Source organism: Lynx rufus, unplaced genomic scaffold, assembly GCF_022079265.1.
Source record: "Lynx rufus isolate CCGP_SWC_20201006 ecotype Redwood Valley unplaced genomic scaffold, mLynRuf1.p SCAF_7, whole genome shotgun sequence".
NCBI classification, from domain to species: Eukaryota; Metazoa; Chordata; class Mammalia; order Carnivora; family Felidae; genus Lynx; species Lynx rufus.
Genome location: NW_025814889.1, coordinates 1,208,811 through 1,231,129, shown reverse-complemented (window position 1 = coordinate 1,231,129; position 22,319 = coordinate 1,208,811). Strand labels below are relative to the sequence as shown.

The following is a 22,319-nucleotide window of genomic DNA, read 5'->3' as shown; positions in this document are numbered from 1 at the left end:
GTTTGATGAAAACGCTGTCAGAAATTCAATAAAAGACTGAACCAGAATGAAGTGGCTGAAGCCAAAACGAGCCTTCAACGCCCCATCCAAACCCTCAGTAATAAGAACTTGGGAGAGCACTGAGTTTTTCTGAAACTCAATGTCAAAAGTGCATTTCCTGTTCTTCTTTTCTTTCCAGACAAAGTAACCATGTTGTCAGCCTTCATCGCTCCCTTCAAGCACTTAAGCCCCGGGGCCACCAACACGGAGGATGAAGACAATCTAAGTAAGCGGTTTCCCTTCCCTGAAGAGTGGAGGGGGTCCCAGCCCCATGCGTTGAGGGGGTGTCCTCTACTGTCCCCGAATGAGAGACCCTTGGGGTGACGGGGGGGGACTGTGTGGGTTTCCCAGAGCAGGAGGCTCCACTCCTGTCCCCACCTGGAGTCCCTTCCGCATCATGAATCCCATCCCCACCTGCAATCCTGTCCCCACCTGGGTGGTGGGAAAATATGAGCAGTGACTATATAATTGACAACTCCAGCAATGGCAGGGAAAAAACAGTTCTCTTGGACCACCCCCGCCTCTCTTTCCTTTGTTTTTCCCTCCAAAAAGAAGAAAGGGAGGGAGGAAGGGAAGGAGGGAGGTAGCAAGAGAGAGGGGGAGGAAGGAAGGGAGAAAGAGGGGGAGAGAGGAGGGAGAGAGGGAGGTGAACACAGTTTGTGTGATCATCCAACAAGGAAAGAGCTGGATGGTTGCCTGCCCTTTGGGACAATAGTTCTGGCTCACGGATGAAACCAGACACCAAAGCAGTGTGGTGTGGGGACCAAAAAGCTGGTTGGGGGAGGGGATCTGAACAGTCCCCCTGCCGAGACCACTGAGGGCCCCCAAGGGAGGCAGGGCTGGTGTGCGTGTGCAGGCGCCCGGGCGTGCCTGGCACACACGGTCTCCAGTCTGTGGCGCACTGTCAACCATTCACGCGAGGGGTGAAGCATCCCAGTCCACACAGATCCCTCTCGCATTTCAATATTATCTGACAGATGGGTCGCCCTTCCAGCCAAGAGTGAAGGGCGTGCTTACTGCCTGCGGTGAGGGGGCGAGGGGCGTGTGCGGGAGCTCCCAGGGCAGAAGGCACCGTCAGGGACCCACACGGGAGTGCTGTCCCCTCTGCCGCCATCTGGGAAGAAGCAGGGGCCCCTCCCAGGAAACCCAACCGTCAAGGGGACTGGAGGCTGAGGTCGCTGCCCTGCGTGGAAATCAGAACATGCGTCTCTGGACCCTCAGTTCGGGGTCAGAGCCTCAGCAAAGCACATGCGCCCAAGGGAAAGTCTGGCAAGTGCTCGTTTTTCTTCTCTCAGGGTCTAAATGGGAAAATTTCTAGGACTCGGTCAATTTACTGAGCTGCTTCAGAAATGTGGGGCGTGCGCGCGCGCACACACACACACACACACACAAGTGCACGCACGTGTGTACGTGCCCATGAATGCATATTCTAAGCAGGCATGCACACGAGCCCCACGCTGAACTGGACTTATGGCCAAAGCTGTCTGATAACACACGTGCAATATATGAGTCGAGAAAGAGAATCTCCTTCTGCTTCCTCTTCTTTCCCACCTCGAGGGGCTGGAACGCTGTGCGTCTACTCGGGTGCCCAGTGTGGACACGGCCACGTGCTCTGTAAGTGCCCCCACGAGCCTGGCCATGAGACCCACGGCTCAGAGCCCCAGCACCTCGTTTGCAAAGCGGGGAAGGGAACGTTACCTGAGTCACGGTGTTGAGATCGGAATCAGGACGATGCATCGAGACGTTCAGCAAGGACCTGGAAGAGAGGAAGTGCCCAAGTTGGCTAACAGCAATTAAGGGGATTTCCCCTAATTCAGCTTCCTGGCTAACAGGTGGTTTTTCGCTGTTTGTTTCCTGCTAAAATGCCTTAGCAATGCTCAGAAAATTGTTTTCTGTCAGTGGAGTGGTCATCCGTCTTTGCCATATAAGCTGCTGATGTACTTAGGAAACCCTGTGCTTGGACACCATTCAAAGACAGACCCCAAGCTGTGCCCTTGTCTTCGCAACTCTAGTTCTCCGACACAGCCTGCACAATTTGTAACCCCAGCGCCACTGGAAGGCAGGAGAGGAACCAGTGGTGACTCCCCTGAGAGGGCAGGGGTGTGTGTCTGACGCGTGCGGCATGTGCGTGCACACGCCTGTGCAGGGAGAGAGGGTGGATGGGTAGGAGCAAGCGTGAACTGGCTTTGCGGTCTCCTTCTGTTCTTAGGTCACGTGGCTCTGGTGTGCGTGGGCTGGTGGTACATGAAAGTGCTCTGCCCGCTCCAGGCGTGGAGTCAGGGGCGGGACCGCCAGGCAGGCTCCCTGTGCGGCCACCGGCACTCACCTCCCTCGTCCCAACGCCAAGGGCACAGCTGGAGTCCGGGGTCGGTGGCCAGAGAGACTCAGCCGGAGAGAAGTGGTGCCCGTGAGCCCCTCTGGAAGCTGTCAGCGGGGGTGGGTTTCTGCTAAGAGTCTACGGGACGACGCCACTTTGCTGAGACTCCCTGCTTAAGCGGGCAGCTCAGAAAGCTTTCTTCTCTGAACACTGGCCCCCCGACCTTGATGCCCACCACTGACCCAGGTCACATGAGGCGGGACGGTGATGCCCACTCCTGGGGTGCTTCCTGTACTGGGTCTGGAGGGAGGGAGACCTGCCCGCCGTGCCTGCTTGATCCTCCCCCAGATGTGCAGCAGGCACAGCGTCCAGGACCGCGTGCGACAGGTCAGGTCCTGCAAAGGAGGCCGCCTTGGCCTGCTTCCCAGCCCGATCCAGGAGCCACCCGGTCAGGCCTGCCCTTCTGCAACCCCAGCCAGCCGGCCCACAGGGCTCTCTGTGCTCAGAGAGTGGGCCACAGCCCACACCCTCGAAACCCCAGGACCTCCCTCCTCCTGTGAACAGAGCTCCGGGCCACTGGCCTGGCTCCTGGCCGCACCCTTGTCAGACATGAACGTGGAGCTCGGACGGCCGGTTCCTTGGCACCCCACCAGCTGCGGACACGGCAGACACGGGGTGCTAAACAGCTCCCGGCACTGGCACTGCTTGGAGAAGTCCAGCTGCATCATAACCAGGCAGATGCGGGCCCCAGAAAGGGGAAAGGGGGCGAGGGGGCGAGGGGGCGAGGGGGCGAGGGGAGGGGCAGGGAGGGGCGGAGCGCGGGCATAATTCACAGCCCCACGTGCCGCCTGCACTCGCGCCGGAGCCGTGAGGGCCATGAGCCCACAGCCAAGGACCTCGCCCTCCGTGTGGCCTGTTCACATCTGACGGCCAACAGCCAGTGCGCAAGGACAGCGCGATAACCAGACTTAACTCTGGGAGGAAATACTTCACCTGGAAAATTCAAGTTTAGCCACAGCCAGGCCAGGATAAAACTCTGGTCTTTCTTCCCAAAATGCGTTTCTTTTATGCGCTGGACCTTCACAGACAGCACTGCATTTGCTGACACTTTTTGTCAGACAGGAGAAGTACTTGTGGGCTCAGGAGACGGGCCGACGCGTGAGGGAGCGGAACGGACGTGGCCGTGGTTGAAGTTCTCGTGCACAAGTCCACTCGGCCTCGGAGGGTGGCTTTGTGCCCGGCCGCCTTCAAATCGCCGCTGAGCGTCCATCACTGACCTTTGTGGTATCTGTATTTGCCTGCGTTTCTTCCACTTCCCACAATGGAAGGGCACACGAAACTATGGGAGTCACAGACACTGCAGTTCGCGGACGTCTGGTGCCGGATGGCGTGAGGATGAGCGAGGTCACCGGTGTCCTACCGCAGCAATGCGCCAGCCAGCGTGGGCTCTCAGGGCGCCTGCACGCGGTTCACCTCAGGAGCGGACTTCGCCAATGGAAGGCATTTTCCAAGGGGGAGAAACATGACGTGAGCCCTGGATGGGGACACAGTGGAGTGGTGAGAGCTGCCCTGGGCCCCCAGGCCCACCGCCCCATTCTGCTCCCCATTCTGTTTCCGAGCATTCGCCCGCAGGCTGGCGTCCCGAGGGCACACGCACACACACGTGCACAAAGAGTGTAGGGACGGGCAAATCCTTAAATGCACCTTAACGTGCACCTGACTTGTAACAAGTGACAGCCCCCGTCCGGCCCCCCGCACGGGAGGTGAGTTTCCCCGCAGAGCTGCTCCAAGCTCGAACGTCCCGCGAGTCTCTTGAGTTATGACCCGCAAGAAAAGCAATCGTTCGGGAGAATGAATTCCAGGGTAGAATTAAGGACTCGCCAATTCTTATATCGTAGTATGACCCGTCCGTTTGAGGGGTTCCGAGCGTACAAGAAATACACTTTCAGAAACAAACCGTTTTTATCGTACAATAAATATTCCAGAGCCACGTCTCGCCCCCTGGAACCCTGGGAGAGTCCTGGCAACTGCTACCTCCGAGGCAGCCATGATCGGTCGCCGGTCAGAGAGCCGCAGCGTTTACAGATCACGTGGAAAGTCTTGGTGTGTTATCCCCCTGGACCCTCACAAAGGCCCCACTGGCGCGTTCTGTCTGTGCACGACTCTGCCGCCAGCCCCGTGCAGAGCCCCAGCTGCACCCTCCTTCCGTCTCCAGAGACAGTGCTCACACCGTCCATGAGGCCTGGGGTCAGCTCCCTGAGAGAAGGCCAACTCTGAACCAGCAAAAAATGCACGCCTGGAGGGTCAGCACAGGACACGAGCTCCTGGGCAGCTTGGGGACGACAGGAGCCCGCTGCCCACATCGAGGTGCCCCAGTGTGTGTCAGTAACATGCCTGCAGGGCGATTCTCAGGGCAGCCAGGCCAGGAGCAGAGACCAGGCCCTGCTCTCCTGGACGAGGAGAATCCGTGATCTCCAGGCACCTCAGGGGTGACCCCAGGGTCAAGGAGCAGAAGACTGTGCTGGGACAGAGCCCTGGGTGCGTGGGCTCCGTGGCGCCCAGACCCAAGGGCGCGTGTGCAGGGACAGGCACCCAATAGCCTGTATCAGGAGTGAGAGCCTTCTCAGCCTCCTGACTTCTTGTCTCTGGGTCATTCTGACAACAGAGTATGGGAAACGCGTTAACCATGATGGAGAACAGAATGAGAATCCTCTCCTAGGTCGGGGGGTGGGGGGATTGCAATGCGTTTAGTACTGTCCGTGTGGAGGAGACATGAAGGTCAGAGCTGGAGTCCCGTAAGAAACTCAGGCGGCCTTGCTGCAGCAAAGCCCTGCAGGGACCCGGCAAGTGGCGAGAAGTTTTCCAGGACAGGCTCGTGGATCTCTAAGCAGCGCTATGGCTGCAGGACAGGTCTCCCTGCGAGGTCCCCGTCCATCCCTCCTCTGGCAGCCAGGAGCTATGGTGCATGTGGTACAGGTGTCCTTCCATCTCCCCCACCGGACTGACTGTCCCAAATGACAAAGTCTACTTTCGCCCCTGTCTGTCTCGGGACCCAGAAGACTGCTGACGCTCAGACGGGTCTGGTAAGTCCGTGTGATCAGAGTTTGCCTTGCCAACCACGTGGGAGACACACAGGAGGCATTTGTGTCACACTGTGGCGACCATGGCCTCAGCAACGGAGTGGACGTATTCAGGCCTGGCCTCAGGAGCCCCCGGCTCCCGGCGCACTGTGACAGAAAGGCTGTTCCCCTGATCCCCGGCGGTCCTAGAATTCCAGGGAAAAGTCATTCTCAAGAGCTCGGGAGTCTCTGTCTCAGTCTTTCCTGCTATTTTCAAAAACCTGCGTGAGACTTTGCTGTACGAGAGGGTTTGGGCTGAGCCTCCTTCACACGCTCCTCTGGTTCAACCTCAGAATAATCCCACAAGGCAAGGCTATTGAAGCCACTGTAAGAAAATGGAGTGCGGGCAGGCGGAGGGACACGCACCGGAAGGGCCGAGGGGACTTGGACATCTCGTGTGCCTGAGCCCAGAGCCGGTGGAGAGGCTGCTGCCCCCCGCCCCCTGCAGGCTCCAGCTCCAAGGGCAGCCGGGCTGTGTGGAACCACGTGGAACCCCCACCTGGCTCATTTGCAAAACCCAGACATTGTAGCTAGTGTTTCCCGGACGGGACCCAGAAGCCCACGTTTTTCATCAATTTCTGTCAGTTATTGGTTACCATGGAAGGGGTCTTCCTGCCACAGTCTGACAACCACGGCTTATGCCACGGCAGCCACAGGGAAATGTTGGTCTGTGAGGGCTGTTCCTCCAAGATAAACCTGTCTACCTCAAAAGGCAACAGAGGTCATCTGATATACCGCCTGCTCCACTGGCACGAAGGGCTCACGCACCCCCACCTCGTGGGAAATCAATAAGAAATTAGAGAACTCCGGCAACATCTACTCAATCTGGAGTAGGCCTTTTTGGTTGGGTTGGGGTTTTTTTCCCCATCTTTACATTCAATTTGAGAAGCTGCATGGTTAATCTGATCTACTGTCTCTTGGCCCGAAATGCCCTAAAAATGGCAGAGCTATTTGCCGTCTGTCTGTAGCCAAGACCCATAATGATTAAAAAAGGGGTAGAGATTAAGTGCTTGATATTTGGAAGGTAGTTATTTCTACCAAAATAGACAGTAAATAGATGCCACCCACCTCTAACTTACAAAACCCACCGTGTCCAGCCTTGGAGCAAAGTTACCTGTGCAGACCTAGCACCTCGTAGAAGCGAACGGCTCCAGGAAAGGCTAATGGTGCAGGCTGGCTAGGGAGCACTGGGCGGGGCCGCACAGGAACCCGAGGGCACCCCCTCCCCCCCACCCAGGCTGGCAGGCTGCACTGCTTTGCCTTTTCTCTGCCAGGACGCCTCGAGGGCAAGGTCACGGAGTCTACGGCTCTTACCGCTGCTCGCCTTCTGGGGCAGGACTGAGGGGAACCCGCTGGGCGTCTGTCCGTAGGCTGTGAGCCAGCTGTAAAACTCCCCCCTCATCTCCGCGTGCTTAATGAGAAAAAACCCACTCCTGACTCCGGGGAAGCCTTCAAGGGCCGTGCGTGGCCCCCGCGTCTGTCCAAACCGATGGCCTACGATAACTCCCTCCCACCTCCTGGAGAGCCCAGCGCAGGTGCCCTGCGAGAGGGCTGAGAAAATGGTGGGACGATTCTGTTTCTGTGAAACCACCCGTGCATTAGACAGACATTCCCAGGATGTGCTCACATCTCCACCAACTAGCTCAGGGCAAGCATTTCCCTCTTTGAGCCTCGTTTCTTCTAGAAACTGGTGCCACGACCCCACCCAGGGTGGGTTTTAGGAATAAGAAAGGCAGCAAAGTGAAGGTGTGAGGGGCCTCCATGAAAGGTAACTGCACCGCTCGCCACCACCATCCCCTGAGGATTTGTGACGAGACCTGAGGGGTCCGCACCCCAGAAGCGCCCTTGTCTCTGGAGCAGTGGGGACCTCGTCCTGTGGTCCCAAAGTGGCACACGTCCCACACGGAACAGCTGTCTGGGCTGAGAGGGGTCCAAGAAGGCCAGGCCACGGAAGTTAAGTCACCATTACACGCATCCCATCCACCACCCACAGTTAGCAAGGGATGGTTTCGCCAAATTTACTTCCCACCATTTCCTGCTAGGAAAGAAAGAAAGGGGAAAAGGGAACACCATAGACACAAAGGAAGCCACCCTGTGAGCCCACATCCATTTTCCGTCCTTGTGTCTCGGGGAAGGTGGGAAGTCTCTAACCTTTACCCCCTATGTGTGATTCCACAAACAGTGTATAAGGTCTGTGTCTGCAAAATCTGGTGCTGTCCTCGCTCTACACGTTAGTTTGCGTCATCTAACCCGTTTCTCAGTCACCTACGTGGACGCATACACACGTAGTTGATTAAGTGCAAGTGCCACGTGGCCTTCCCTTGAATGACGGCACCACAATTCGCCCACCACCGCCCTCGGCAGGCAAGGCCGCCCTGACCCTCAGCATTGCCCAAAGCCCGTAGGAGGAAGGGGACGCCTGTTTGGTTGGTTTGGGGCGGCCTGGGGAGACAGGCACGGCGTCCGTGCCCAGGGCGGGCAGCCGGCCGCAGCCTGGAGGCCTCGCGGGCCCACCGGCACCTCCTTCTCAGAAATGCCTCTCCGCAAGAACCGCCCGGGACGCGGGCCCTTCCCTCCTGGCGAGCGGCCCCCACGTCCACACAACCCCCTCCCCGGGCCCTGGGCCGAGCGTGAGTCCCCAGCCGGCTGTCCTGCTGGCGGCTGCAGCGGTACCGTCTGACGTCGGTGGCCAGCTGCCAGGGCCCTGGGTCACAGCTGTCTTTCTCGCCCACAGGTACCAGCAGCGCGGACGTGAAGGAAAACCGCGTGAGCAACTGGGAGGCGAGGCCCCTGGCCGCCAGTGACAGGGCCAGAGGCGGCACGCCCGGCGTGAAGCGGAAGAGGCCTCTGGAGGAGGGCAACGGCGGCCACCTGTGCCCCCTGCAGCTCGTCTGGAGGAAGCTCTCGTGGTCCGTGGCGCCCAAGAACGCGCTGGTGCAGTTGCACGACCTACGCCCGGGCCTACAGTACCGCATGGTGTCCCAGACCGGCCCCGTGCACGCGCCCGTCTTCGCCGTGGCCGTGGAGGTCAACGGGCTCACCTTCGAGGGCACGGGGCCCACCAAGAAGAAAGCCAAGATGCGGGCGGCCGAGCTGGCGCTGAGGTCCTTCGTGCAGTTCCCCAATGCCTGCCAGGCCCAGCTGGCCATGGGCGGTGGCGCCGGGCCATCCACGGACTTCACCTCCGACCAGGCCGACTTCCCCGACACGCTGTTCAAGGAGTTCGCGCCCGCCGCCCCCAGCGAGGCCTTCCCCGGCCGCCGGCCCGCCGACCCTGGGCTGCTGGCCACGGCCTGCCCGCGGGGCCGGCTCCTCTGCCACCCGCTGGATCTGGTGGGCCCTGCGGCCCTGGGCGACAGGAACCCCGTGGTCGTGCTGAACAAGCTGCGCTCCGGCCTGCGCTACGTGTGCCTCGCGGAGCCGGCCGAGAAGCAGCGGGCCAAGAGCTTCGTCATGGCCGTGTGTGTGGACGGCAGGACGTTCGAGGGCTCGGGACGCAGCAAGAAGCTGGCCAAGGGCCAGGCGGCGCGGGCCGCCCTCCAGGCCCTCTTCGACATCCGGCTGCCGGGCCACGTCCCCAGCAGGAGTAGAGGTCAGCTCCTGCCCCAGGTGAGCCTCTCAGGTGCTGCCACAGGCGGCCGTCTTCTGAAGCCAGGAGGCCGGGTGGCGGGCAGACTCCTCTCCTCTGCTCCCATCACTGGCGGGCCCCCCGCCCCCCGCATCATTGTTAGGAGCGATTTGCAGGCCTTTGGAGAGAGCAGGTCGTGTGAGTGTGAAGAGAGTGTCCACGCTCCCGGAGCAGGTAGCAGATCACCCTGGAGATGGCCGTGCCACCCATGAGGGGCCGCAGCGGGCCCTCCCCGGGGAGAGGGTTAGCGACAGGTCACTGCAGTGAGCGCGGCAGTGTGATGTGTGTGCCAGGCAGGGTCCGGGGGGGGGGGGGGGGGCCTCCAGCTGGGGGCCTGCAGAAAGCCCCACGAACGTGGCTCATCTCGCCCGGGTGATGCCAGTCGGGGCCCCCGGCCAGGCCAGACAGAGGTGCAGGGGCTGAGGCCAGGGGCTGGCGGGAAGCGGAGAGCTCGGGGAGGGAGAGGGGGCTCGCGCCCGCGTCACAGCCACAACCTTGCCGTTTCTGCAACACTGGGTCGCTCATTCGGGGAATATTTTGTGGCGCCGTCCGTGTGTCGGGAACTGTCTATCTGTGATTTTGTAACAACCTCTTCCCTCCAAGTCTTGAAAGTGCTTATTTATGCAAATCACCCTTCCTGTCACCACTCTGGGGACTTGTGGGCGTCCCATGTGTGTTGGATACAGGACGGTGTCTGTATTGGCTTCAGCATCAACCGAGGACAGACGTGCTTCACGCAGTTAGAAAGCACAGAGGCCAGTGTGAGCGCAGAGTGGGCCCCGTGTACCTGAGTTACCGCTGGGACCACCATGCCCCCCATCACAGCATCCGGAACAGAGTCCGCCGTACCCGGGGGACCAGGCGTGTGCTCCCCAGGGAGCACCAGGGGCTGCACAGCCATCAGAGCAAATGGCTGCGGGAAAGACCCTAGAGCAGAATCACGCCGGGGCAGGCACTCACTCACTCACTCACTCATCCGTCAGTCTTTGACCCTTAGCGGCTGCAGGGCACAGGGTGGCAGGGGCCTGCTCCGGCCGTGGCCTGCCCCCCACAGCGGGGTAGAGAGACAGAGGGAGACTGCTGAGCGAGATATTCCTGTTTCTCTGCTCCCTCTGCCCTTGATCCCGTCCTTTGGTTTTCAGATACTTGCTGCACGTTGTAGGAGGCCAGTTGGGGGCGTTTAGACTGTAACCTTGCCTTGTCTTGCGACCTACCCTCAAGTAACACACCGTCCAAGTAAACACGGGTGTTTGCAAAGCAGCTGGGCATCCCTGTGAGTCCCCGCACGTCTCCGAGGGAGGGAGGGGCTGCATCTTGCTCCCTGTCTTCTGCACCCCTGCTGGTTTGTGTCCTTCGTTCCCTCCTGTCCTGTGTCTCCACTCGTCACTTAAACTCGCCAACAACACCCAAGGAAGCCGCTGTGCCCTCTGCGGCCTGCGTGAGCCCCAGGCTGCCGTGATGTTGGCCATGGCCTGTGTCTCCCAGCCACCTTCTCTGAGGAGGCCCCCCATGCCGGGCCCCCGCAGGCCTCTGCCGGCCTGGCCGTTCTCCCCGTCCTCCTCCCTCTGTGGCCGCTGCACCGGCCCCACTGAAGGTTGAAGGGTGTCAGTGAGTTCTGACCGCGACGCCTTCTTCTTCATGTTGTCAACCCCGAGCGCTCAGACGGAAGAACCAGGCAGCACCACTGCTTTGTAACAGTCATTTGACCCCAGAATGCAGCACATCAGTTAAAGCCACGGCCGCTAAATTATTTTTCTCTGACAGTCTGCTAACCACCCCGACTGGATGATGGAGGGCGCGGAGCAGCGTGAGGGTTGCGGGCCATCCATCACACCCCAGGCACCGCCATCTCGCAGGCTCATTACCTGTCGCCTCGCCCCTGCACCCCGGGGCTGGGTGGGGCTGAGCCGGCCGGGGGACTCAGGACCAGTCACCATCAGTGGCTTTATTGAATCCGAATCCTGACTTGGATGTGGCCTGGATTCTTGGACTGATCTTTAATTCAGGAAAAGATCCCAAGAATCCCTGTAAGTCCTGCTCTGCTCTCCTGCGCTGCCCGATGCTGTCCATACAGCCTGCTTCCCCCGGTCCTGGGGCTCCAGGTCCCCAAAGGCACAACCCTTTTTTCCCTAGCTGTGCTGTTAGCATCTGTGCAGGAGAGCAAGCCGGCAGCCCCAGGCCCAGCCAGACTTCCGGAAAAGGCAGGTGCCCTGACACTGAGCCGTAAGGACCCTGCCCAAGCCCACGGGGAGGACGGTGGCCCCGCTCACTGCTAGAGTGACAATTTTAGAACTGGGTGTCAACATCAGCATTCAACGTTCCCGGCCCAGTTTCGAGGTTCTGTCCCACACAGGGTGGTCTTGGGTGAACAGATGACAAACCGAGTCTCTGTTGAAGGCTTTCACAAAGTCTCCGTCTTCCATGAACACTCTGACGGGCGCTCCCTCACAGTGACCCACAACGAGGGAAAATTCAAACGAGATAGCACATGGAGCCATGTGGGTAGCGTGCTTAAACGCCACGGTGGGTCCCACTGTAAAAACCCATCAAGCTGGCCCCTGAACTTCTGATTCCCACGAAGGTAGGTCGGCTCACCTGCACCGTTCCAACCTTTTCGCGGCTCTGCTCCAGCCTGAGCCCAGAAAGCAGGACCACACAGGACGGGCTGGGCCAGCTGGAGGTTTGCTCTGACCTCAAGACAAATCTGGGTGAGCATAGCTTCCTCACATCCCTCTGCTGAAGACCTGAAGGGAGCCTGTCTGGAGCAAATACCGACCTTGCCAGAGGTGTGGGACGTCATGTCACTGTCCACCAGGAAGGGAAAGGGAAAGTGGCACTGGTTCCACTCCGTTTCGAAGGAGAAAGGAAAAGTGGCACTTGGTTCCACCTCCGTTTCGAAGGAGGAAGTTCTGAAGAGCAATATTCTCAGTGAAGATTAAAAATCGTAGGTGTTGATTTCTCCAGGATCTGATTTTCACCCATTCCTTTGTGGGGGGCATCTCTCAGAACTGGGCTAGTTTTCTTCTTTCACTTCCACGAGATCTGGCTTTGGTCTCTTATCCACAGGGCTGAGATCAAGACTTCATTAAATTCTCCAGAACACAGTACAGACCTAACTGAACTGGGGGAGCAGTCCATAACACCCACACTGGTGCACAGGTTGTGCACTCTGCAAATATCAGTTGATAAGGGTAACCGATGCAGACCAGGAGGTAGCTAGGCCAGCCGGCCCGACTCTTCCCATTTTCCTGGACTACAGGACTCCTCTGCGTTAACGAGATAGGAAGTGACAATGACACTGTGTTGACACATACAGATGGTCCCCAACTTAAGACGGTTTGACTTAATGATGTTTAGACAATGGTGCAAAAGCGGTATTCATTCAGTAGAAACCATTCTTTGAATTTTGAATTTGGATCTTGTCCCGGGCAGCGGCATGTAGGACGATCCTCTCTCGTGAGTGGCTCGCAGCCAGCCCCTCGATCATGAGAGTAACAGTCGACGCGTAGACAACTACACTCATCCACACCCACACTGCCATTCGGCTCCGGTGTCCCTCAATCGGGACATAACCCATCGTCAAGTCAAGGAGGATCTGTGAATACTCATTCCCTGGAAACATTATCATAAAACAAGATAAAATCACAAAATCTCCATCTCTCTCCGGTCTTTGCTTCCTAGCCCCAGCATGAAAACAGGTGACTCAGGAAAGCACCAGATTCCATCAGAAAGGCGTCTCTCCCACCATGGAGAAGAGAGTGAGGAAACAGGGATGGCCATAAAGGGAGCGTGAGAGAAAGTTACAGGGACACCAGGAAGCACCCTCGGGTGGAAACAAACGCGGTTCCTGACTTCGGGTCAGCTTCTCCTTCACACTCGAGGATCCCCCTCATTTTATTTTGTTTTGTTTTGTTTTTCATTTCCATGTCAGACTGTGGTGGTGTCAGCCGTGTGTCTTGCCCACAGAGGAAGAGGGGGAGTAACTTAAAACTGTTCACGCAGGTGCGTGGTCCCTGCCACGCCCTCTGGGGGGATCCTTTCAGGGACCCACTAACCACACCCTGCTTTGCTCCCATGTATGCAGGGATCACTGTGGGGGAGGGGAGAAACCATGGGAATTTATAACCCGATGGAAAGGAACAATTACTTTTTAAGTTGGAGCATTTTACAGCAAATTTGGATCCGAGCTGCAGTCCGCGATCCCATCTCACGGAATCTGCCCCCAGAATTAGCCGCGGAATGAGGCCAGGGGGGCTGTTACTGGCTCCTCAACAGCTGCACTGTGGGACGCTAATAGCACGTTTGCGCAAACGCGCCGTCCTTCTCCCAAACCCCAAGGTGACCCCCAGCCGCCTCTGGCCACTTCACAGATTGTTTTTCTGATCTCCTGCTCCTGCAAATCTATCTTACTCAATAGGAGTGGCATCCTAACCACTGTCATGTGAAACCGTTAATTAATATTGCTGTAACAAATCAGCTATAGAGGGGCCCTCAAGTTTTAAATAGGCTTAAATTAAAAACAGATAGCTATGGAAATCATATGCACTTGGCTTTGAAACGGCTTAATGCTGTCTAGCTGGTTTACCCAAGGACACCCAAAAACAGCAGCAGGTGCCCACGTGTCCTTGCCACTCGGCTCTGGGGGACGCGACACGGGCCAGCCAGTGCCAGCCTTGCGGTAGGCCATGGGTGCAGCCCGGGGCAATTCCAGACAGACGCCTGAACAGAGTCCTAGAGCCCCGCATGTCCCAGAGGCAGAAAGGATCGCTTCTGGACTCCAAGTGACCTTCTTGGAGTCAGGACAGCAAGGTGTTGTCTCGTTTCCACGTGGCTGTCCCATCTGACAGGATTTCAGTTTCTCAGCTATTTTCCTATTGTCCCCTGGGGAGTGGGATTAAGGTCTGACCTCCCCACATGCAGGCCCTGGCTGGCCCAGGAGCCCCAAGGTGGCCCAGGACCGTCGTAGAAGCACAGTTCTGGCCAAAGAGACCCTAAGCTAAAGAACTCAGCCAAGCAGCTGACCCGGGGTCCCCGGGGACTTCCCCTGAGGCTTGCAGGAATGGCCAGAAGGTACGGGGCCCGACAGCCATCAGCACCAGCCCCCGCCCCTCATCCTCGACCTGCTCGACCTACATGCTGTCTCTCACCACCGCCGTCCCCAAAAGCCCTGCAATGTCTCTCTTCCACTTGAAGCATCCAGACAAGGTGATCTCAACTGCGGTGCTAGTTCTGGTACAGGTGGGTTATAAAAGACAGGCAGATACCTGTGCAACCACGTGGACAGGTGTGGTCGGTGAGAGCTGCGAGGGCGGACAGGCACGTGCCTGGGATGATTTCCACCTGATGTGGGAAACGTACGGGTGAAATTCACCAATCTGGGATTCTCATAAAAGTCAGTGCATTCAGGCTGCTGTAACAGAATACCGTTCGTAGGGTGGTTAATAGGCAACAAATTTAGCCTCGTGGCGCTGGCGGGCAAGGTCCAGGAGCCGGCAGATTCCATGTCTGGTGAGGAATCTCCTCCTGGTTCACAGACAGCGCTTCTCGCGGTGTCCTCACCTGGGGGGAGTGGTGAGGGGGCTCCCCGGGGTGTCCTTCACAAGGACACTAATCCCATCGAGTCGGCTCAACCGTCATGACCTCATCACCTCCCAGAGGCCCTGCCTCCTGACATCATCACCTTGGGGGTTAGGTGTCCCACACGAACTTGGGGAGGGGGTCACAAGCAGTCTGACTACAGCGATCTGTCAACCACTAACATTACAGAGAATGCTACACACTGACACTCAAGGCAGAACAAACCGGCTTACTACACCGCCAGCTGACCTGACCCCAACCCACCCACTCAGCCTTTTTGTCACTCTGTCCTCAGTCCCCTAAGGAGCCAGCCCACGTGAACAGGGGCCATACTCCGAGAGAAAACACGTCTCAGTAGCCATCGTGAGATAAAAGACTCAGTGCCACGGTACCCAGCCATTCGCCTGCATCAACACAGTCACCAGCCCCCTTTTCTGGTCGCAGGATGGGGCGGTGGCTTCTCCACGGCTCTGCTGTGTGAGGTCAGTGTCATGGGGCTCATCACAGCAGAGCCATTGTAAAGTCGTCATTATGTCTCAAGAGGAGTTTGTACCAGGAGACAAATGACCTCCCCCAACACCGTTTTGCTTGGGGAGCTGGGTCAGGAATGACCATGCTGGCATCACAGCATGCCCGGGACTCGGCAAGAACCAGTCTTGCACCCAAGAACACCACAACCCAATTGCTCTGGTTTCTGCAGCTCGGCCCTAAACCTGTTGTCCACACACCCCTGCTCCCCAGTCGCACACCGAGTTCACTTTCTGAACCAGTCATTTCCCAAAGGGGGAACAGTTCCTTGGATGCCTTTTCATAGATTAAAACAACAATTTTGTTTTGCTGCAAAAACCCTTGTGGGGGGGAGGGGCCGTTCTGAACGGACACCCATGGTGGCCCCAGGCAACACGGCCACCCTCCCCTTCCCAGGCTGCAGGTGAGGCCCAGGAACACGTATTTGATTCGGGTACTATGAGTTTGTATTTGGGAATGCAACTACTAACAATGTAAAATGTGTATGCAGAGTCCGTATGCAAAGAACGTTGGTCTTTACCATCTCAAATAAATAGGATATGACCTTATCACCAAGCATCCCTACAGTGGAGACAAGCACGTTCCCTTCCAATCAGACATGGTGATGGATTCCAGGCGAGATGTGGAAAGACACCAGAGACACAGCAAAGAGACAGGTACAGAAGAGGACAGGCTGACACTGTCCTCTGTCCCAACACTGAGAAATTATAAAATTGACGCAGAAACACGATCACGTCCAGTTTTCGTTAATGGCTTTAGTCAGGTCAGCCAACCGGTCAAGATGAACCCACTTTTTTGACTCAGAGCAAAATCAGTGATCTCTACATCTCCCTCTTTCTCCCTCTCCCCCTTCCCCTCTCCCGCCCCTCCCCTCCCTTTTCTCCCCTCCCTCTCCCCCCTCCCTCTCCCTCTCCCTCTCTCTCTCTCTCTCACACACACACACACACACACACTGCACGTGCAGGATGTACATATACACATGTCTTGTGTGATTCCACCTCCAGAGAGAAAGACGCCCACCAGTAGTTTGTGCAAAGGTAGGAGAAACATGTCTGTCCTTCGTGTCACATTCCAGACGTTTAGCAAAAGCTGTTTTCTCCACCAAGGAATCCGACCTCCATGCAGCTCTGTTTTCTAGCGCCCGATGACCACTAGCTTGTCTTGGTGTTATCGCGGTGATTCAGACACAGTTAGAGGCTCAGTTCTTTGGGACGTCTTCTTTTTGCCTCGAGGACACTCAAATGCACACAGCGGGCAGGGAGGACACAGGTCACTCGCGGTAGGTCCAGCTTTTAGAACAGAGGTGACGTCTGCTTGAGTTCGGGGCCGGCAGGTAAAATTCAGCAACAACGCTTACATGGACAGAGTATGTGCTGTCTACCTGACACTCAAATGCACCTGGATGTCCTGTGGTTTCATCCACTACAAACTCAGGCAGCCCTACTTGCAACGGAGAAGCAGCAGAGAATATAAAATGAGGTGCTGTGGACAGAGGCTCTGGGTGGGAGGAGGGCATGTCTGTGGCCACCAGTTGTCTTACTTGCACCCTCCCTGTCCCTCTCAGGGCACAGAGAAGCCTGATACGCCAGGGTCTCACTTGGGGACACTGTGACCAGGACTCTGTCCGCCCCTCGGATACCACAGTCCCCGCCAGCCAAAAAGTAGTGTCCGTTCCCATTCACTGGTGAACATGTCTTCTGGGGGTGCCCATGCAGGTGACCAGCACTGACACAGGGCAGGACAGCATGGGTTAGTGTCAGTGCCCCCGTGCCATGCAGAACCTTGGTCTGCCACGGAATCCTTCATTCACGTGTGTTCCTGATCACCGTCTAGTGTCACTGATGCTAAAACTGTAAAAGTTCTGACGTGGACCCAGAAGCAGCCAGAGTGAGGTCTCGCTTGCTGCAGCAGTCTGAGTATGCAACATACGCTGGGCATCACTTAGGGCCCGGCCCTTCCCGCCAGGCCGCTCTGGGTCTCACTACCGTGCACCAAGGGAGACCTGGACCTTCTGTTAGGTGGCTGGTCTGCGGTAAATGCTCGTTCTGTAAGCTCTGAAGGTGCTTTGTCGGTATTTTGTTTGAGAAGAGATGAGGGAGGCAAGAGGGGGGAGACCGAGGGAGGCAAGAGCAGGGAGACTGAGGGAGGCAAGAGTAGGGAGACCACACTGCTGTTTTACCCAGAATCGTGTTGCCTTCCTGAGAAGGGGCCTCACAGGATCACCACCTAAGAGTCCCCCCAAACAAACTCTGCTCTCTGTGTCCACTTTCCTGGGTCGGACTCGTGCCCTGAGCAGGTAGACGTCATGGACCCCAGTCACCAGGAGCATGAGGCCCTTGTGAAGCTCTGTTATTTTCCATCAATGTGCCCTGAGATGACCCCAGTCTCTGGAGCCTCAAAGCATCAGCTTTGGGTCTAAACCTCTAGTACTCAGCATCACCAGGACGTCCTGCTGCCCCAGAAGGCCCCAGAAGCCTGTCTGCCTCCCTGGAATTCTTCTCCTCCTGCTCTAAGACCCCGTGCCCAGGGCTGAGGTGTGACTACACAGCCGTCTGGGTTTTGTGACCACACACACCCTCCCATGGTCCGCGAGAAGAAAAAGGCAGCCTTTTATAGAAGGAAGACACGCTCCTGCGTGCCCAGCCGGCCCTGAACTTGGCTTAACCTTCTTCATTTCCTTGTTTCCAGAGAACTATATTGACAGGTCACCTCCCTGTCATATTGCACATGGAAAACTCTTCTAAAATTCTCTCCTTGATGAGAGTGCTGAAGGCTTTGTTAACAACACATTTATACATTTTCACAATGCGTATGCGATGTGCAACTATATACAACGTATACTGTGTGGTGCACACTTGCACAACGTATGTGCAACGCCCATGCAACACGCATTCCTGCGATGCACCTTGCACAATGTATGTGCAACGTGAGACCTGTGTTTATACCATAGCCTCCACCATCTCACCTCTTACTGAAACAAGTTCAGCGCAACTTCAGTAAGAGTTAAGTAACGTGTGAGCTTAAACGTTCCCAGCACTGTGTTTGACATTTCCAAATACAGTTAATATGACTGTTGATTAATTCTGCAGTCTCTAAACCAACCTTCCCCATTTGTCTTGCTATTCCTCGGCCACGATTAACACTGCTGGTGCGGCTGATACGGCAGTGACATTAGGAGCTGACACTCACCAGGCACCGCATGGTTGTTGGCACCTGACTTACAACAGCACATTTGAGCCTCATAACGTCCTCGGAGACAGTGCTACCATGTCCTGTTGCACAGATGAGGACACCGAGACACAAGACATTGAGCCCTTGGCCCACAGTCGGGCTGGGGAGTGGCGATACCAGCAGGGAGCGTGTCCCATGGCCGGCAAGCAGCCCTCAGACGCCCGCCTGCCTCTCTGAATTGCAAACCTGTTCACACACTGTGTCCCCAAGCGCCCATGTCTGTACTGGCCTCAAGCTCCGGGGAACACGATGCAGTGCACGGGTGGGGTCACACTCAGCCCTGCGTCACGTCTCAGTCATCGATTCTTCCCTCTATGGCTGTATTTCCAGTGAAACGCAGTGTCTGCCCCGGTCCCCCCCCCCCCCCCCGCACTGAGGCAAGTGGCCTGTGTTCAGGATGCCACTTTCCTTCCCATCACACGAGGGCGGGGCCATCTCAGCTTGGAGAGAGATGAGCGCAGGTTCCCAGACCCGTGAAATGATGGTTTGTAACAGCAGCACCACAATGAAACATTTTTAAAATGCATTTTCGTAAATCAGTGCACCCGGTGGAATTGTGAGTTCACTCAAGTACTACAGAGCAAAAGTCACCATCCAAACCCCAAGGAAACTTCCTGTGGTTCAGAGCCATCCCCTCTGGTCAGGATTACAGTGAGCACAGTGACAAAAGCTGTCTTCAGCCGGCAGCACACATCTCTGTGTGTCTTAACCGTGTTTCATCAGACAGTTTCAGCAAAAGGAAAAGCATTCAGTAAACGACCCTCAGGTTGCATGGTTTAAGGTAGGGGTTTTATTCAGTTATCTGAACTGGGAAATCAGAGCAAATGGGCTTCCAGAGAGCATGCACGCTGGCCTACAGCGGGGACATCTTTGTGCCGGCTGGGCCTGCAGGCCATCGGGTCGGGTCCCCGCACCTGGAACAAGGGCCCCCGAGGGAGGACGTGGCATCAGGAGCTGCAGCAGCCACTGGGGCTTGAGAACCGGGGTATGAGGGCTGGAAACAGAGTGCTGAGAAATGGACGATGGGTTGATTGTGGTGGAATCAGGGAAGGACAGACTGCATGAGGAGGGGAGGTGACCCCAGGCTGCAAAGGCCCCCAGAGGCACACACAGTGTGGGGAAGGCAAAGGATACCAAGTCTGCTCGGTGCAGGACATGGGAGCCCCTGGAGCTCCGGGCCCAAGGGGGCAGGTGTATGCAGGGCCAGGGGGTCCATGCAATCGCAGACCAGATCCTGGTGGGGGTCCACTGGCACCAGGCCGCTCTGGGGCCAGCAGCCTTGAATTCAGGTCCAGCTACAGCCTTCACGGCCAGTGCCCTTGGGCAACTCATTCAAAATCTCTGCGTTTCCTCACCTTTCCCAACGGAGGGGCTGCCGTGAGCACCTCTGGGGTTGAGGGTGATGAAACGGGGAGGCTCGGGCACCCTGAGGGTTCAGTCCATCTTACACAGCCTCGGGGTGACTCTGGACGCCTCTGCATTTAGGGCATTGGCATTGGTGTATGGGTCCAGGGAACCCCCAGGGCACCTGCTCGCTACCTCTGATCCCCACAGTCGGCGCTGCCTCTTACCTGGGGCAGGAACTGGGAGTGTTGGGCCCAAAAGCACAGTGGGAGCCGGTGGCTGGGCACTGGGCAGCCCTTCGTGTGGGTCCCCGGCCCCAAGCCCACCTGTGGCACCGTGTCTCCTGGGAAGCTCCCGGAGGCTGAGCACCAGCCCCCCAGCCTTTCTCCCTGCTTCTGGACGCACGGCAGGTACCGGTTCCCATGCTGGATGCCCTGACCCAGGCACTCACTAGGGCTAAGGATTATGTGTGACCCCTGCACCCAGGAGTGACTCTTCCACGGTTGAACCACGGTTTTGTGTCCTGCCTTGGTCTTCTGGTTTGGTTAGTAAGTCAGATGATGTAGAACTTGAGAGGCAGCCCTTATTTCATAGACGTGGCACCAGACCCTGCAGAAGTGACACAGCCCAGTGACTTGGGGGGCGGGGGGCGTGGAGGTGAGACGGGGGCCTGGTGTTCCTTCTGGGACATGCGGACTCCTCCCACCAAACCAGGCTTCTATGAGGAGGGCTTTGCAACAAGAACAGCCCTGAACTAGCACGTGTGTTATGTGTGCGGCATTTCTGTTTAACCTGGAAGTGTCTGTGGTCCTCAGGTCCCTTGTGCCGCCAGGATCCAAGGAGCTCTAAGTGCGCCCTACTGTGGATGCCACACAGACCACACACGCACCGTCCTCTCTCCAAACCCAAGACCCACAAAACAAAGAAAACCAAAATTCTGGCCCATGCTGAGAACACATAAAACTGAAATCCTGTGTTTGCAAAAAATGTAAAACATTGTTGCAATCACACGAGAGGTTTAAATTTTAGTATTTTCCTCCCACATTCCAGTGGAGAGCTTTGGGGATTTCCTGGGTTGGGGTCACTTTCCTTCATGAACACAGCCGAGAATCTTGCTCTCGAGATGGAGAGAATTTCAAAAAAAAAAAAAAAAAAAGAGTAAAAAGTCAGAATAATAAATGGCAGGAGAGATGGGGAGGGGCCGTGGTCAAACCCCTCTTTTCCCAACCAACTTCTCATCCAGCCCAGACCAAGCAGCCGGTGGACGAGACCAGCATGCAGACAGCTGTGTAGGAGGCGTGAGAGGGAGGCTGGGGTGCCCACATGATGGCCGACTTTCCCGAGAGCCCGTGAGTCTCGGGCAGAGCCCACATCGCAGCCTCCCCCCGACCTCTAAGCAGACAAACCGGGGAGGTGGCAGGGCGGGGAGGCAGGGAATGGATGCCAGCCCCCACTAACGTCAGGGAGACGGTGTGGTGACGAGGGGGCTCTGAGGTCACACATCTGAGCTTCAGTCCTGGTCTGCCAGGGGCCACGTGTGAGGCTGAGTGGGCTGCCGACCTCCCTGGGTGGGGGGACGCACCATGGGCTGCTCGGTGATTACATGGGGCACATCACGTCGGGTCAGGTGCTGACTCTCTATCTGCACCCTAACGGTGGTATTTGCACGTGAGCAGGAGAAAGCACACAGGGACAGGGTCCTGGTGGGACAGCCCCCAGAGCCCCCGCATCCTTGACAAATGGCACTTTCCTGCTGTATGGGCCAATTTGGTTGGAAGAACCACACAGGACCGTTGTGATCAGTAGAACCTGGAACACGCACAGCAGAGGAACAGTCAGTGTCCCGGGTCAGCGGGCAGAAGTGTCCCAGGCAAAACAAGCCGATTGCAAAGGCGTGACGTGCAGCCTCGGGACACTGGGCCGTGGCTGGATCTAGCTGAGTTGTAGCCCAGGGTAATTCCCAGCCCTCTTGGGCCACAGAACTTGGAGGCCACGTGCTCCCCTTCTCCCCGGCCATCAAGACCCTGGCTCTCCAAGAAACCGCCAGAATGCAGGACGGCGAAGTGAGGCTGCCGGGACAGCTTCGAAACGGTCAGGATCTACATCAAAAGCAGGTCTTTCCCAGCCTTGTGCTCTATTGTTCAGAGTCCTTTTATCAAATCTGCATGTGATCTCGAGTAGGGTCGGCACCATCACAGACGGACGCCTCTCTGTCTCAGCAGCCACCAGGACACCCTCTGCCAAGAGCAACTTCTCAGAGCGGGAGAAGCTCTTTCCTGTGGAAGTGCTGACTCACAGAATATTCGAAGTCTGGCACAAATCCGCCGTACCCTGGACTGGCCGCTGTTTTTTTGCTTTGTTTGCTCTTAATCCCTTTTGTAAGCAAAGCAGATGGGTACCGGTGGAAGGCATCAGGAAAGAAAAACCCCCGAAGACCCAGGCGGGGCTCCATGGAGTGTCTTTACAAACCACTACACGAATTGGCAGAAGGCTCTGACTGACCCCCTCGTGGACGTCTGCCCTCGCAGGCCGCCGC

The 22,319-nt window shown here is 57.1% G+C and overlaps 1 protein-coding gene across 1 annotated transcript in view; it reads left to right on the top strand.

Annotated features, from left to right (window-relative positions):
• ADARB2 (adenosine deaminase RNA specific B2 (inactive)) overlaps window positions 1–22,319 on the top strand; it is a 414,146-nt gene that overhangs the window by 281,916 nt on the left and 109,911 nt on the right. The window contains exons 2-3 of the mRNA XM_047066930.1: window positions 179–265; window positions 8,210–9,084. Coding sequence (XP_046922886.1) covers window positions 179–265; window positions 8,210–9,084 — 962 coding nt within the window. The remainder of the gene's footprint in view (window positions 1–178; window positions 266–8,209; window positions 9,085–22,319) is intronic.